Source organism: Toxorhynchites rutilus, chromosome 3 (assembly GCF_029784135.1).
Source record: "Toxorhynchites rutilus septentrionalis strain SRP chromosome 3, ASM2978413v1, whole genome shotgun sequence".
Taxonomy (NCBI): Eukaryota; Metazoa; Arthropoda; class Insecta; order Diptera; family Culicidae; genus Toxorhynchites; species Toxorhynchites rutilus.
Window position 1 is genome coordinate 120548602 of NC_073746.1, and position 16311 is coordinate 120564912.

A 16311-nucleotide genomic window follows, 5' to 3' on the forward strand; every position below is an offset into this window, starting at 1 on the left:
CTTTCTCTTTCTCTTTCTCCTCTTCTTTCTCTTTCTCCTCTTCTTTCTCTTTCTCCTCTTCTTTCTCTTTCTCCTCTTCTTTCTCTTTCTCCTCTTTTTTCTCTTTCTCCTCTTCTTTCTCTTTCTCTTTCTCTCAATTAAATGTTTCCTCTTTCATACTTTAAAGGAAACGACAATACAGTTGTAAAACTCAATATCAGGACTTGTTATTTTCGAGACCAAGTGAGAGATTTATTTTATACTGTTGAAGTGAAGTGAAAGCAGTACATTCTCTACGCATACTTCGAATTCGAAAACAGAAATTTTCATAGGTGATTGAAACTGCTTCATAGGCCATTCTAGAGTTAGCTTACATGATATGGTTTCTTCCTTCGATGTCACGTTGCATCGAAATAAAGAGGAGTATAAATTGGCTACTCAGAGGATATAAAATTCAGTCGCACTCTAGACAGCGATCAACTAACACCATGTGTAATGTTACAAGGCCCATTGCTCGCATCGCGTACCCCTTGCCGTACGATTTAATTTCCAACAGCACGGCCCAAACACGAGCACATCACTCTTCATAAATGAACAATTCATTGTCGAAAATATGATCATGGTTTGTCCACTTTTTTGAATGCTCTAATTCAGCACATCTTTGTCAAATCAGGTATTCGAATGTTTCAAAACATATAAATAAAACTCTCTTTTTCATGATTTACGGTAGTTTTATAGTATATTTTTTATGGAATCACATGTTTCTAAGGATTATAAAATACACCATTAATTGGTGTCAATGCGCCCCTCATTCGAGCTAACTTTTAATCGATCGCTAGATGATTATTTCGCACGTATTCCAACCTTTTCTGGATTATAACACTTAAAAATATTGCAAACAACATGCTTGCACACCATTTGTATCAGATTTACATAGCTAAACCATAAATTAACGCATTTTGATGAACTCGATTCTGATCATGAGTTGTCCAATTTAATAATGTTGTTTTGTCCACATGATTTCTATGGCAACCGCTTGGCGCGCTGCAGTTTGTTTATTCTGTCCTTCGCGCATATTTAGCAGAAACAAAGTTTTTCTATGTTAAGTGTGTTGAGGTGAACACTTTTAAAATGCCCAAGAAAATGCAATATTCTGAAGAAAGCCTAAATTATGAATGGGTCAATATGATGACAGTAAACTAAAGCAATGATAAATGCAACATCTACTTGAGAATTCGAATGTTTTCATTCAGAAATGGTGATTTCTAAAGCCGGACAAACCATGATCATTTTTTGGACAAACCATGATCAGAGGTGTTCAAACCATGATTATAATTCCTCTTTGAGGAAAATCGTTAAAAAACATACAAATCTGGATAATTTCAACGCCTTATGGTAGTATTAGCAACCAGAGACTTGGTGCTTTTCAACAAACCCAAACTCGTATCGATTATATGTGATTTTCATAAAGAAAAATCGATTTGCATTTACTAGTTGTGTAAAAACACCCCAAATCGGACAAACCAAGATCATTTACCCTAATAACATTTGTTTTTTTTAAGTTCATAGTTATGGAAGCGATGATGATTTTGATTATAGCTATGAATGAAATCCCTTCACTTCTGCCATCAAATCCCTATACTGTAACCTAATATCATCTAATATAAGGTATATAAACTCGATAAATTCGGATGGATTGTAGTATTTTTGATATACTAAAACTTGGTGCAATAGTTTTATCAAAGAATTGCATATGTTGTTCACACTAAAGCATGATTCTAATTCTAACTCTAACAAAGTTGGCAAAGTAAAATCTTTCTGTACTGTAGACGCAATGTTTCGCAGCAATGTTGTATTACCCGATGAGTCAGTTGCTACTTCCGCTACTGTAGGTGAAATCATTTCCTATGAGGTTCATAAGATCTATGGTAAAAAACATACTTTTCAATGCTTTTCACGTCATTCTCGATAGCTTCGAGATAAAAATTGGAAAAAAATACTGAAAGTGCATCTTATAATGGAGAAATTATCGAGAAATATTTTTTAAAAAATCATCGAAAATTAAAGAACCTAAAAAATCTTGAAATGTTGACAAATCGCTTTGGAAGATTTAAAGATTCACTACTATTCTAATTCGTATTTAAATATGTTTATACGTCTTTTCTAGATATGTGTGTTTTTTTTCAGAATTTTAACAGTGTCGCGCGATACAAAAAAAAAATATATATATATATATATATATATATATATATATATATATATATATATATATATATATATATATATATATATATATATATATTATTTATAATATATTGATATTTTTCTTAGAATTTTGAGACCTAGTACTGGTTTAATTTCTATTTAAATATGTTCATATGTGATTTTTGACATTTGTGATTTCGTTTTCAGAAAAATCTTCTTTGTTCATTTCCTAATATTTTGTTATTATCCTAAAATCTATAATTGTATTGTATTCATGGGTTCGTGAAATGTGCCTCCAAATCTTATTACCCGCGCTATGGAAAATGTTGTATAAGGTACCAAAATAGAAAAATTAAGTAATTTTTTTAGATCCATATATACATATACTATAAGGGCTGTAGTCAAAAACGTAGTTTTTCTTTTTTTCACGTCATACTCGATAGGCTTGGAAATGAAAATTCAAAAAAATACTCAAAGTATTATGGTGTACCACAACAAATTATCAAAAAAAAATATATAGAAAATCAAATTTAAAAAATTATTTTTTTGGCATTTCGAAATTTTGGATTTTCTTTTTATTTTTAGATCCATCAAAACATAATTTTCATTTAAATGTACTTGTTTTTGATAAGGTTTTTTTTCAAAATTTTGGCGGGGTTTTGCGGTACATTTTTTTAATAATTGAAAATTGTGGAATTATTAAATTATGTTTTGAGACACAGTACTGCTGTGTTCGTACTTGTTTTTTTATATTCATGTTTTTTTCATAATGTATCGAGTATCGAACGTACTATTTGAAGGCAATTCTTGGGTATAGCTATAAAAAATGGATTTGGTGTTGGAAAAAGTATATTGATTCAGGAAAGACATATTTTGAAGGCGATAATATAAATTTAGATGATAATATAGAATTTCTTTAAAACACAAAATAGCAAATGTGTTATAACACCTAAACACGGACTAATGTAACAAAATTTGTAAAAAAAATAATGCTCAATTATTGTCCACAATCTGACCAAAAAAGTCACTGATAGGGGGTATCCACTTGAAGTTAGGCCCGGAATGCATGATCATCTCCCAACAAAGCTTCCGCATCTCTGCCGAAAGACTGATGAGAAGTAACAAAAATGGATTTGACTAGTTTTAAAGCTTGAAGTAAATCAATTATTTTAAAATGTTTTCCTAATTTTCACCGTCTGCATTTTTTTATTTTTATAAAATCGATGATTAATAAAATCGTAAATTTAAATTCAGAAGACTAAACATATCAACATCTGTTCTATTTATAGAATTTATTTTATCATAGTAAGATACTATGAGTATACTATGACACACTATGAGAATTTTTTCTTTTCCAAGCTATTGAGAGTGTTCCTGAAAAAAACCTACGTTTTTAGCCATAGCTCTTATAGTGAACCATATAAAGATTCAGCAAAATTATCTAACTTTCTAATTTGCATCAATACTTTTCATAAGATTTGGGGCTCTTTTTACGAACACACGAAAACAATACAATAATAAATTTTAGGGAGGTTTAAAATATGCTGGAAAATCACAAAAAAATAGAAAAAAAATATTAAGAATTAATCAGATTTTTCGTACAGCGCAGTTCTCGAAATATTTGAAAATAGATCGCCAATACTAACACATATAATAAATACACAAACAAATAAATATACATATTTAAATATTAACTAAACCTGTAATGGGACCCATTCCAAAAAACAAAACATTGTAAAAAAAATCAAAATTTAGAAATATTTTTCGAATCTCGCAACACTGTTAAAATTTTCAAAAAAAATCGCACATATCTAGAAAATGTGCAGAATTAAATTTAAATACGAATTAGAGTAGTAGTGAACCTTTAATTCCCCCAAATAATTTCAATATTCCAAAAAAATATCTAGTACTTAAATTTTTAATTTAAATTCAACAAATTCAACTGTCGGTGCGCTAGAGAAATAAGCGGTCAACGATAATAATGAATTCGGGTTCGATTCAGGACTACTTTTCTGTTGAATCCGAATGAAATCAACCGACTGCTGATTAGAAAACTTATAAAAATAAGTTTTCAGTCAATGTGTTGTGTTGGAAATGATAATAAAAATGAAATTTAACCGAACGTACTTGCTTTATGTACTATAAATATTCGATCGCGATGAATAATTACAATTTTATTGGAGAATATGGAATATTCTGTTCAATCCATTGCGAAAATTCCGTGAATATATCATACTGAGAACATGTGTCACATTTGTTGGAAAATAATCGTCATAAACTATATCACATTTGGCAACTCCGATTTTTCACGTAATTCGTTTTCATCGTTCTTTGCGCTTGGTAGTTAACCCTCCTGTACTCGCGTGCAAAGTCATAACACGTATACTCGCGCACGGTGTCACAGACCGAAAATTGAACTTCTCTGTAATGTTGCCATTGTGTATTTTTCAGGCTTTATTGACATTTTTTTGAAGAAGAGGGTATGATTGAATGAAAAAACTCCAAAAAATATGTTTTCGTCATCGCTATTATGTTTTAATAGTCATTTAATTCATTTAATTTTTGATGCTCCAATACAAATAACGAAATTCGAATTTTTCACTGTTAACAATTGAAAGTAGGCAACTGAATATAATTCATGGAAGTATAAACAGCAATAAAATAACATAAAAACGTATTAATCGATTGTGGTTTCATTGGAGTAAGAATCAGAACATAGCATAACTGCATGCTCGAAACAAACATATTTTTTACATTTAATGCAGTTGTTGCATGTTTTTCGAGTCTTTTATCGAAGAAAAGAATGTATAACGACTACAAAATTACTAGATGATAAAGGTTCTGGAATATAAAGTTTGCATATTTCTAACATTCTTTGTCTCTGTTTTCTTGGTAAACTAAAAATTAATGCCTTTTTTTAGATTGGACATAAAAAGATGATATAAAAGGAATTTCCTTTTCTTTTTTTTGTTTTCTTGTCGATATTGTCCATTATAAAAAAAATATCCCCGAAAATGTAACTGTTAATAATTACCATAAGCTACCGATTAGATTATAGTTTACTGTTTACTATTCTTCCACAAGTGAAATTCTTTCACAAGTGTGTATGTCTATGTATGACCATTATATTTAGCGAATAACTATACGAAAGTCAGACATTTATATTTTGCTTTTGAACGTATGACTCTAACGACGAATAGCTAATATATGGATCCGTTCAATCCAGTTACAAAAGGCACTGAAATCAAATAAGAATAGTCCGGTGATGATCTTATGCATTATATTCAATAAATATTCCACGCATCTAACATTAATTTATACATTTCATTCAACAATATTCTAGAATATGAAAAAAGACACTTGTCCAAAAAAGTTACTCCTATACTCGCGTCGGTGTGTCAGACCGAAAGTGTTAAAAAAGTGGCACACGTTCCCTTTGTACCAACACATGCGATACGCTAAACGATGACGAACGATGAATGACGAAGCTAGAGAGAATCGCAAAGACGTAGTGTTGGTATTTTCTGAGAAATTAACGAATTATTGTTTTCTCGGTCTGACAGACCAATGCGCGAGTATAGGAGTGTTAAAAATCTAAAAGAAGAAGCAAGTTGCAAGTTTTTTTTCTGAGAATGAGAATAATAATTGCGCAACGCGGAGAGGCCCCTGTTTATTCCAAAAATCAATATGTTTATTATGTTTTTTTAGACACACGTGTTTTTTCATTCTTTAAATGTTCACCGGACGGCGTAATAGTAAATTTGAAAGCGAGGATATTAGTAATGACGAAATAGTGCGAAGTGTTAGAAGAAAAGTCTCATCGAGTTCCGATTTGGATATTGAGGAACTATACGCAAGTGAAGACCTGGACGATATGTTAGAAGAACTTACTATAGACGACATAAAGATATTGATTTTTCAACAGTACATTTCAAAATGTGATTTTTCACAAATAAGTATGTTCTACTATTCAATCCATTTCGTTTGCTAGCTATATTGATGAAATGAAAAAAATGTCCTATTTTGTGATGGCGGTCATTTCGGATTTACATTTTTCATAAATAACTGTGTTCTACTAGTCAAGGCCTTTCATTTGATACCCATATTGATGGGGTTTTGATAAAATATGTAGTCCGCCGTTTTGTTGCGGCCGCCATCTTGGATTTTCAAGATTATATAATACGCAGTTTTATAAGGACAGCAAAGATAAAGGCGTGCTTCAAATTTCAGAACAATCGGTCAACAGGAAGGAGGTTGAATTTCTGTTTATGTGGGACAACCCTGCAGATAAACATACAAACATATTTACAGTAGGTAATGCAAAATAAAACCGTTTAAAAGTATAGTATAAAAACTATATTATGTTTTTGATTTTTTGATTATTCTACATAACCCATATTTACGTTTAAGTGCCCATTCTATCAAATTCCGTTTAAAAATCCTATTCAATTTGAACGAGAAAAGTTCAAAGTGTTAAACAGTGTCCGAATGTGCCCCGCCACCATCCGAAGACAAATCATAACTCTATGCAATAAATAATCCTTTGTTTTCCCGCTCTATGCACGTTTTTTCATTTCATATTAGTTACTAACTGAGGTGGTGTACTTTAAACTCAAATGTTTCGAAACGTGTATGAAAAAGGGTACTGTCTTGTTTTCGTAAGTAATAAACGACTAAGAGTTATCAAACTATATGACAGCTGTTGGTGGAAGGCCTGCTAACTTACTTATAAAGGGTGTGTCACATCAAATTGCATCACGGAAAAAACGCTGTAAAAATTTAATTTTTAGGAATTATATCTTCAGCTTTCGCTTATAGTCAGATAAGAGTGTATAGATCAAGTTGGCCATGCTTCACTGTCAATTGTTCGTAAATTTGGAAAAATGTCGTCGAACGAAAAAGAGCGTCGTGAATTAATCCTGCGCACTCATTTCGAGAATCCGGAGTAGTCACATCGGGACATCGGTAAGATGATGGGAATCGTCCAATCCACGGTCAGCAGAGTACTAAAACGATACTTCGAGAACCTAACCATCGACCGGAAGGTGAAGAACGGAAAAAATGGATGCTCCGCCAGTGAAAAAGATCACAAGCGCGTAGTTAAGCAGTTTAGACGTGATCCGAGAAGTTCGGTCCGACATGTCGCCAATAAGCTGAATTTGTCAAGTTCATTCGTCCAGCGGACCAAGCAGCGGGAGGGCCTGCGTATATACAAGGTTCAGAAGGCTCTTAACCGCGACGAAAGGCAAAACATGGTGGGGAAGACGCGAGCCCGGAAGCTGTACACCGAAATGCTGACGAAGCTGCATTGCCTGGTAATGGACGACGAAACCTACGTCAATGCGGACTTTCGTCAGCTGCCGGGCCTGTTGTTCTTCTCCGCAGAGGACAAATTCAGCGTTCCGGAGGAGATTCGCAAGCAGAAACTATCCAAGTTTGCCAAAAAGTACATGGTGTAGCAAGCGATCTGCTCTTGCGGAGAGCGGAGCGCCCCCTTCGTGATGACCGGCACGGTAAACGGGCAGGTTTACCTTAAGGAGTGCCTACAGAAGCGCTTACTACCACTATTGAAGCAGCACGAGGGCCCGACCATCTTCTGGCCGGATCTCGCTTCGTGCCACTATTCAAAGGACGTGTTGGAGTGGTACGAAGCCAACGGGGTCACCTTCGTGCCAAAGGAAATGAACCCGCCCAACGCGCCGGAGCTTCGCCCAATAGAGAAATATTGGGCGATTATGTTGCAGGCCCTCCGGAAGAACCCAAAAGTTGTCAAATCGGAGGCGGACTTCAAGAGAAAATGGATTTCTGTTAAAAAAAAACTACAACCTGACGTTGTACAGAACCTTATGGACGGGGTAAAGAGGAAGGTGCGAGCATACGGGCTTGGGCTCGAAGTATGAATAAAAAGAAAATGCCAAAAGTTGTTTAATAGTTTTTATTTTACTGTCTAAAATTTTCAAAAGGATCGGTCTACTGGGCGAATTTCTACAGCGTTTTTTCCGTGATGCAATTTGATGTGACACACCCTTTATGTTTAATTTCGTTGAAAATTGTACCACTTATTTTTTAAAAGCCTTGTCCGAAACAGCCCCCTTTCCCTACGCATTCTTAATAAGATTATCAGATTACTATTTCTCAGCACAGAAAGTATGTTTTCAATGGAGCCCTACCCCTCATAAGTCTAAGGATGTCTATCCCTGCAAAGAAACGTCAGAACAATGTGTTTGATTATTTGTTTATCATTATTTGTGCGGTTCAATCTGATAAGCAAGTTTCCTTAGATATCCGTGAACTTATAGTTAAAATCGTTAAAACCGTCAGGAAGGTCTATTTTATAGAGAAATTGCTCCTAAATACGATTTAGGTGAAGCAGGAATGCAAAGAATGAAACTAGGAAGCGTAGCAAATCGGACCGGTACAGGAACGAAGCGAAAGACTAAAACCAGTGATGAACGCCGAATTTCTGGAGAAGTGGCTAAGAATCCTTTTTCTACCAGCCGAGTTATTCATGAAAATGCAGATTCAAATATCTCCGAAAGGAACTGTGCGCACAAGACTGCAGGAATTGGGTTATAAGGGTGAATAGAGTCCTAAAAACAGGTTATCTGAAGCGATAAAGATAAATTTAAACTCCGCAAACAACGAGCACGAGTTTGGACGAAACCTGACGAAAAGCTTGCCGACAAAAATATCATGGTGTGAGGGTGCTTTGTTTGGTCGAGTGTCTGTAATCTTGAGAAAATCGATGACATAATGACGCAGACTATTACATGAATATTATAAAAAATAATCTTAAATAGTCGGTGCAAAAATATGGCTTAGAGAAGAAGTTCGTGTTTCAACGAAACAACTATCCTAAGCATAAAAAAAGTGTTCTTCCGCGCTTCACGTATTGAGTTATTGGAATGGCCACCACAAAGCCCGGATTTAAATCCAATAGAGAATTTGTGGTGCACCCATGGCCGAGTGGTTAGCGTCTCACATTATCATGTCGGGTGTTCGGGTTCGATTCCCGTTCTGGCCGGGATATTTTTCGTCAGAGAAATTTCCTTCGACTTGCACTGTGGTTACGCGTATCCTGGAGCTTGCCCCTCGGAAAACATTCAAGCTGTGTTATTTGGCTTAAGAAATCTCAACTAAGTATTAATAAATGACGCTAATTAATGCATACGTTGAGACAGCAAAAGTTCCACAGGGAACGTTAACGCCATTCAAAAAGAAGGAGAGAATTTGTGGTCCATTTTGGATTAAAATGTCGACAAGGGAAATGTCACTGCCCGCAACAGACTATTTGAAGCTTTGGAAAACCTGGGTGAATATCAACTCCTAACATATCTTAAACTTCGTTGAAAGTATTCCTCAAAGCCTGCAATCCGTGATTGAAGCTAAAGGCGGCCAAACTGAGGTTTGAGTTTGTTGACTCTATGACAGAGAAAGTGGCAAACGTCTTAGGAGCTGCCAAAAGCACTGTTTCATAATTGGAACCTTTCAGAGATAGCTTACGACTATAGTGAGTAAACATTCATGAACATCTTTGCAGTATCAATCCTGTTGTGCAATAATCACAACTCATATTTTAATTTAAAACATCAAACATCAAATATATAGGGGTTTTTGAGGCCGGGGAAGGTTTTCGTGATTGTTTGAGACCCCTCCCCCCTCTCTAAGGGGGGGCTGCCATACAAATGAAACATAATTCTGCATTACTCGAGAATTAATCACGCAAAAGGAACGAAATTTGGCATGTGGAGGTTTTAGGGAGCAATAAATGTTTCTATGGTGGTTAGACACTCCACCCTCCTCTCTAAGGGGGGGCTGCCATACAAATGAAACACAAATTTCTGCATTACTCGAGAATTAATCAAGCAAACGAAACCATATTTGGCACGTGAATGTTTTAGGGTGCAATAAATGTTTTCACGGTGGTTAGATATTCCCCCTCCCCTCTCTTAGGGGGCGCTGCCATACAAATGAAACACAAATTTCTGCATTTCTCGAGAATTAATCAAGCAAACGGAACCATATTTGGCACGTGAAGGTTTTAGGGTGCTATAAATGTTTTCACGGTGGTTAGATACTCCTCCCCCCCCCCTCTCTTAGGATGGGCTGCCATACAAATGAAACACAAATTTCTACATTATTCGAGAATTAATCAAGCAAATGAAACTAAATTAGGCATATGGAGGTTTTAGGGTGCAATAATTGTTTCTATGGTGGTTAGATACTCCAATTAATCAAGCAAATGCAACCAAATTAGGCATCTGGAGATTTTAGGGTGCAATAAATGTTTCTATGGTGGTTAGACACTCCACCCCCTCTCTGGGGGCAAATGCAATCAAATTAGGCATCTGGAGGTTTTAGGGTGTAATAAATGATTCTATGGTGGTTAGATACTTCTCCCTCTCTTAGGGTGGGCTGTCATACAAATGAAAAACAAATTTCTGCATAACTCGAAAACTAATCAAGCATATGGAGCCAAATTTGGCATGTAAAGATTTTAGGGGGCACGAAACGTTTCTATGGTTAATAGACCCCCCTCTCTAAAGGGGAGAAGAGGGAGGGGTCTGTGTCTGAAAATAATCTGATATTATAATGATGAGTTTTGGTAGAAGTACTAGGATTTTTTTAGTAAAAGATAAATTCAAGCGTTTAGAAGATCAATCAATGAACAGTTCTGCGATTGGACTCATGAAATTGCGCTTAGTAAGAAAACGTGAATGTTTGAAGGTATTGATAACAAAAAACAAATTTTGGGCGGGACGAAGTTTGCTGGGTCAGCTAGTTAAGATATAAAAAACCTCCGAGAATGATAATGATTACTGACAACAGCTTCGCTAGTGTACAAACATATTGTCAATGCCAAAACGTTCAGCTGTAAACTTACCAGAATTATAAACTCCAACCATTCATGAATTCGTTTAAACTTAATCCTAAACAAAAGTTGATCCGATATCGTCTCTATGGCCAATGTGCGCTATCCGTGCGTGCAGTTCACGAAGTTTCGACGAAAACACATCCATACGTTGATCCAGCTCCTCATAAATTGCATCCTGATTCATAGACTGATTTCTGATCTGCTCGTCCAGCTTCGTTTCGCTGCCATCCATTTTACGCTGTAGCTCTAGGACGAGATTTGTCAACTCCTGAAACTTACGATTCGTTGAGAGCTCCAACTTTTTCAGGTTGTGGCCACACTCCCGCTCGTGCTGTTGTTCCAGTAGATTAAATCGATCCTCAAGACAGTTTATCCTGTTTCGATTTTCCCCGATAAGCTGCTCCAGCTGTGCTTCTAACGCGATAATTCTACTTTCGATACTCAACGAAGCCCCCGTTGGAAGTTGGCCTGTTTTCAGCTTCTTTTTGGCCGTTTCGCTCACGTTTACTTTCAACGCATTGATTTGTTTTAATAGCTCATTTTTACAGCCTGTTAATTCATTTCTGAGGATTTTGATTTCCTCCGCTTGTTGGGCGAGTCTTTTTTCAGCGGTTTTGGATGTGCTTGACTTACAGTTGGACCGTTCGTATTCCTCGCTCGCTCGGTGCTCTTGGAGACTCCTCAATGCTTTAAGTTCACTGCTGAGTTCACCGTACGCGTATTGTGTGGCTGTCAAATTCTTTCGAACATTGTTCAACTCATTGCTTATTTTATGAATATCGGCGGCTGTGTAAGTAGTCTTATGTCGGCTGAAATAAGACAACCAACCAGTGTTCTCGTACTCTTCTGGCTGCATGTTTGCAACTCTTGGCTTGACTAACCGGTAAATGCACTGGTAAAGTTTAATTCCTCTCCAAGAGTAATTTCTGATCAACACACCACAATGTTTTTCCTTCGGCGAAATATCACACAACCCAAGCACGGACAATGTTAACAAACTAATTAAATTGATAATCTTCTCCACTTCAAACTCGCAACCGACGGCGTGTGAGAGAAACCTTCACGTAAAAAAAACGATTTTAACCAGTCGCGCGCTACGGTTTTCCGCGTAATGAAGAACCAAAAGCCGCACGGAACACTGCGAGATGCTGCTGTTTATGCGTTTCGAACGAGAATAGAAACGAATCTTCTGCGTCAAAGCCCGCCCGATGGTGTACCGTGTGAGAGCATATTCTCCCGCCAATGCTTCATCAAGATGGTTCAATGCAAACTACTTCTCAACAGACGATATTCGCGTCTTCAATCATGCGGCTGCCGATGCCGTCTGACGCCCACCATCTCTCTAGAGAGTGCATGGCGCCCGGAAAATTGAAATGTTCGCACCCGTATGACCCGAGATCGCGGTGAAAGTGATAATTTGGAAAAATTACAGTCGAACCGCAATCGCAGTCGATTTCGATCTCGTGCGGTAATTCAATTTCGGATGTGTAGCTCATGGTTTATTGAAATTAATTTGGCTACAGACTGCAATTGAACTAACAATCAGAATGAAAAAAAAACTTAATACATATAAATATGATTTCAAATAATTTGTAGTGTAATTCTACATTATTGTCAACAATGCTAGAATTTTAATAGAGAATCTTGAATCTATCTAGTCGGTCTTGAACAGCATAACACTCTAGGCTTGGCAATTGTTCAAAGTCACCTTTGACGTATGTTTCGTTACCCAGTTCACAACAATTCTTTGACCTGAAATAATAAATTCAGTTTACAAAAAATTGAATAAAAAAAATTCAGTTCAACCTTTCGCTTTTCAGAAGGTGTAAATAGTAATGGATGACAATAATAAGTTGGTTGGGTTGCAAGGTTGCACAATTGAGAAACCCACTTTTAGTTTGATCCATTCGCATGGGTAATCTGTGCAAATCCAACTTTGCCATCAAAAACGACTAAGTAACATAGCTACAAGACGCAATTCACAAGTCAAATTTAAATCGATCATTTTATAACGACACACTGTGCAAGAAGATTATAGAAATATCTTAACCGTGGACAAGTTGATCTATTCCCTATTATTGTCATCCATTACTATTAACACGTTGAGCCCGAACAAGCCGGGGGACCGACAATGAACTTCCTGTTTAATCCACGTCGGTTCCTGACTTTTTTAAAAATCATCATATAACTTTGTTGCTGTCGCTCCCAGTGTCGTCGCTCTCGAAACGAAAAGTTCACTGTCGGTCCGATGAGACCGATGCGAAAAAGATAGAAAATTCAGTGTTAGTCCCCAGGAACCGAAGCGGGACTATTTATTTATATTATACTAGCTGACCCGGCAAACTTCGTCCCGCCCAAAATTTGTTTTTTGTTATCAATACCTTCAAATATTCACGTTTTCTTACTAAGCGCAAGTTCATGAGTCCAATCGCAGAACTGTTCATTGATTGATATTCTAATCGACCCCGTTGAATTTACCTTTTACTATAAAATTCCTAGTACTTCTACCAAAACTCATCATTATAATATTAGATTATTTTCAGACACAATTCTTGTTCAAGATTTTTCAACCACTTGCAAATAACATGTTCCTCCGTTACATGGAATAGATGTTTGATACAGAAAATATGATAAAATAAAGAAAGACCCCTCTCCTCTTCACACCTTAGAGAGGGGGGAGGAGTGTCTATTCACCATAGAAACGTATCGTGCCCCCTAAAATCTTCACATGCTAAACTTGGCTTCATTTGCTGGATTAGTTTTCGAGTTATGCAGGAATTTGTTTCTCATTTGTATGACAGCCCACTTTAAGAGAGGGAACCACAATAGAAACATTCATTGCATCCTAAAACCTCCACACGCCAAATTTCGTTTCATTTGCTTGGTTAATTCTCAAGTTATGCTGAAATTTGTGTTTCATTTGTATGACATTCCCCTTAGAGAGGGGGTGGAGTGTCTAACCACCATAGAAACATTTATTGCATCCTAAAACCTCCATGTGCCTAATTTGGTTTCATTTGAATGATTAATTCTCGAGCAATATAGAAATTTGTGTTTCTATACAAATGAATGAGCGCCCCTTAGAGAGGGGGGAGGGTTTTCAAACTATTATAAGAACCTTCCCCGGCCCCAAAAACCCCTACATACAAATTTTTATTTAGTGTCCGAGTCCATAAGAATCAGACAGGCAGGCAGGCAGACAGAAATCCATTTATATATATATAGATATAGATTTTTACACTACTTTAGTAGTGCACTTTTTTAATTTAAAATTTAAATAATTTAAAAAACTGACTCCGGGCCTGCTAAACTGAAAGAGAATAATACGCGCTGAGAACCCACTATGTTTGACAATATAAAGATATTATGTATTTGTCGGCTATTTGGCCGCTAAGTGTTTAAAAAAAACCATGTTATTGTTCACTGTGTACAATATACTTCATAGTAAACCCTTACTTTATTCAACAACTGTCAACTTTTACACAGAATGTTTGGACTGAGCTGCGCGAGTAGAAATATTTCCTATCGACTGAATCAAATATCTCTGCGAACTGTCGAGAAATAGCAATGTTTAAATCGCAGTAACTCCTCTCTCCTCTCTCCATTCTATTCTTGTATCGAGCTTTGTGTGTATATGTGTGTGAAATCAGCATTAAGCATGAATGATTCTCGTTGTGTTGTGCTTGCTAGTTCGGTCGCAGCTGTAGTTTCATTCCATTTCTTCCAATTTTGTTTTTAAGAGGCTTTAAACTTCTTCAGTTCATTCGCCACTAGCCCTGAGAAGCCCTTGTGGAAACAAAATCTACTCCGTAGTCTTTCTTCACCTGTATTATGAAAAGAAATCAATTTCCGCTCGACACTCGCCGGCAACGTTGCTGCTTCGACGACCAGTTTTTGTTTTTTAAGAGACTTTAACCAGATGGTCACTCGTCCCTGTGGTGTGGTTTCAAATCGCGGATGGCTTAGTTCTACCAAATAAGTTGAAACGGGAAGAAACGAATGTACTAGTTGCTCGTTATTGACGGTACGGGAAGGTAAGCACACAAATCAGCAGAACAAATGTATGAGAAAATGGGAAAGCTTCCACTTTTTATTAATTTAAACCATTAAGGGATTAAGTAATTATAATGTATAGCATATCAAACAAATCTTAGAGACTTTCCGATTCGATTGATTCCTCGATTGATTCCTTAATATTTTCTTTCGTTGATCGTATTTTTTTCACATATTCACGTTGGAGAGCTTTAACCCTTCTCTCCGTTGGCCGAGGCATTTTGATTGAATGTAATACTTTTCCGTTTACTATTTTTGACGGCAGAGGCAGCCGTGGCAGTGTTTCGAGCTTTGCAATACAATTTTCTTAATCAATGTTAAAGTTGCTAAAACTTGCATTATAGACCCATTAAACGTGAAAATAATACAGTGGAACCTCGATGCGGATGATCCGCGATGCGGTTTATCCGCGATAGCGAGTTCCATAGTGATGCTATGAACTTTCCCGGAAATTAACAGTGAGGTGTAGGATTTTGCATTTTTGTTTTGGTCATGACTTTCACATTATTTGACTTCTGGTGTACACAACCTTATAGATGGATAGTTTGATGATTCCTTTATTGATAAAACATAGTTATCATGCTGAAATATTTAATTATCCGCGATTTTCGTGATTCGCGGTGACCTAGCCGGACTCAGGAATAACATTTTATTGAGTGTCTTGATATTGAGTATCAGTGTCGAAAAAATAACGATGCGGAAAATTGAAAAATGAAAATTTAACTTTCAGAGCACTTGCTCGAGTTTTCCGACGTTTATCATTTTACATTGCGACGGCAGATGAAAATTGAATATCTTGTAAGTAATCGATTAGAGTTTGGTTGATATTAATTGATGGGAAGTGTGCGAAAACGATCATTTTCTACACACAGTTTCGCAAAATTATTGAATTTCGGGTGAGGGGTGAGGGAGGGACACGAAAGAAATGAGCGCCATTGTGGCTGACCTTAATTTTCTTGGGGTTAACCTTTTATAAGGCCGTGGCAACTATATTGCCACTTACGAAAAATATTTTTTTCGCTGCTTTTGAAATATTTTTTCAATATTTTGCTTAACCAAAGACTACTAAAGGTATCTGGGAGTACTCCAATTTTTCTAGGGCTGCTAAAAATACACGATATTAATTTGGGGGTAGTTTTTATGTAAAAATTCACGATTTTAGAGCACCGACAGAAAATTCTGTTTAAATTCGTTGAAAA

General features: G+C 36.3%; 1 protein-coding gene across 1 annotated transcript in view; it reads right to left on the reverse strand.

Annotated features, from left to right (window-relative positions):
• LOC129777496 (polyadenylate-binding protein 1-B-like) overlaps nucleotides 1–12368 on the reverse strand; it is a 50011-nt gene extending 37643 nt beyond the window's left edge. The window contains exon 1 of the mRNA XM_055783787.1: nucleotides 11069–12368. Within this exon, the coding sequence (XP_055639762.1) occupies nucleotides 11115–11915 (801 nt within the window). The 5' untranslated portion in view covers nucleotides 11916–12368 and the 3' untranslated portion in view covers nucleotides 11069–11114. The remainder of the gene's footprint in view (nucleotides 1–11068) is intronic.
• Between the last annotated feature and the right edge of the window lie 3943 nt (nucleotides 12369–16311).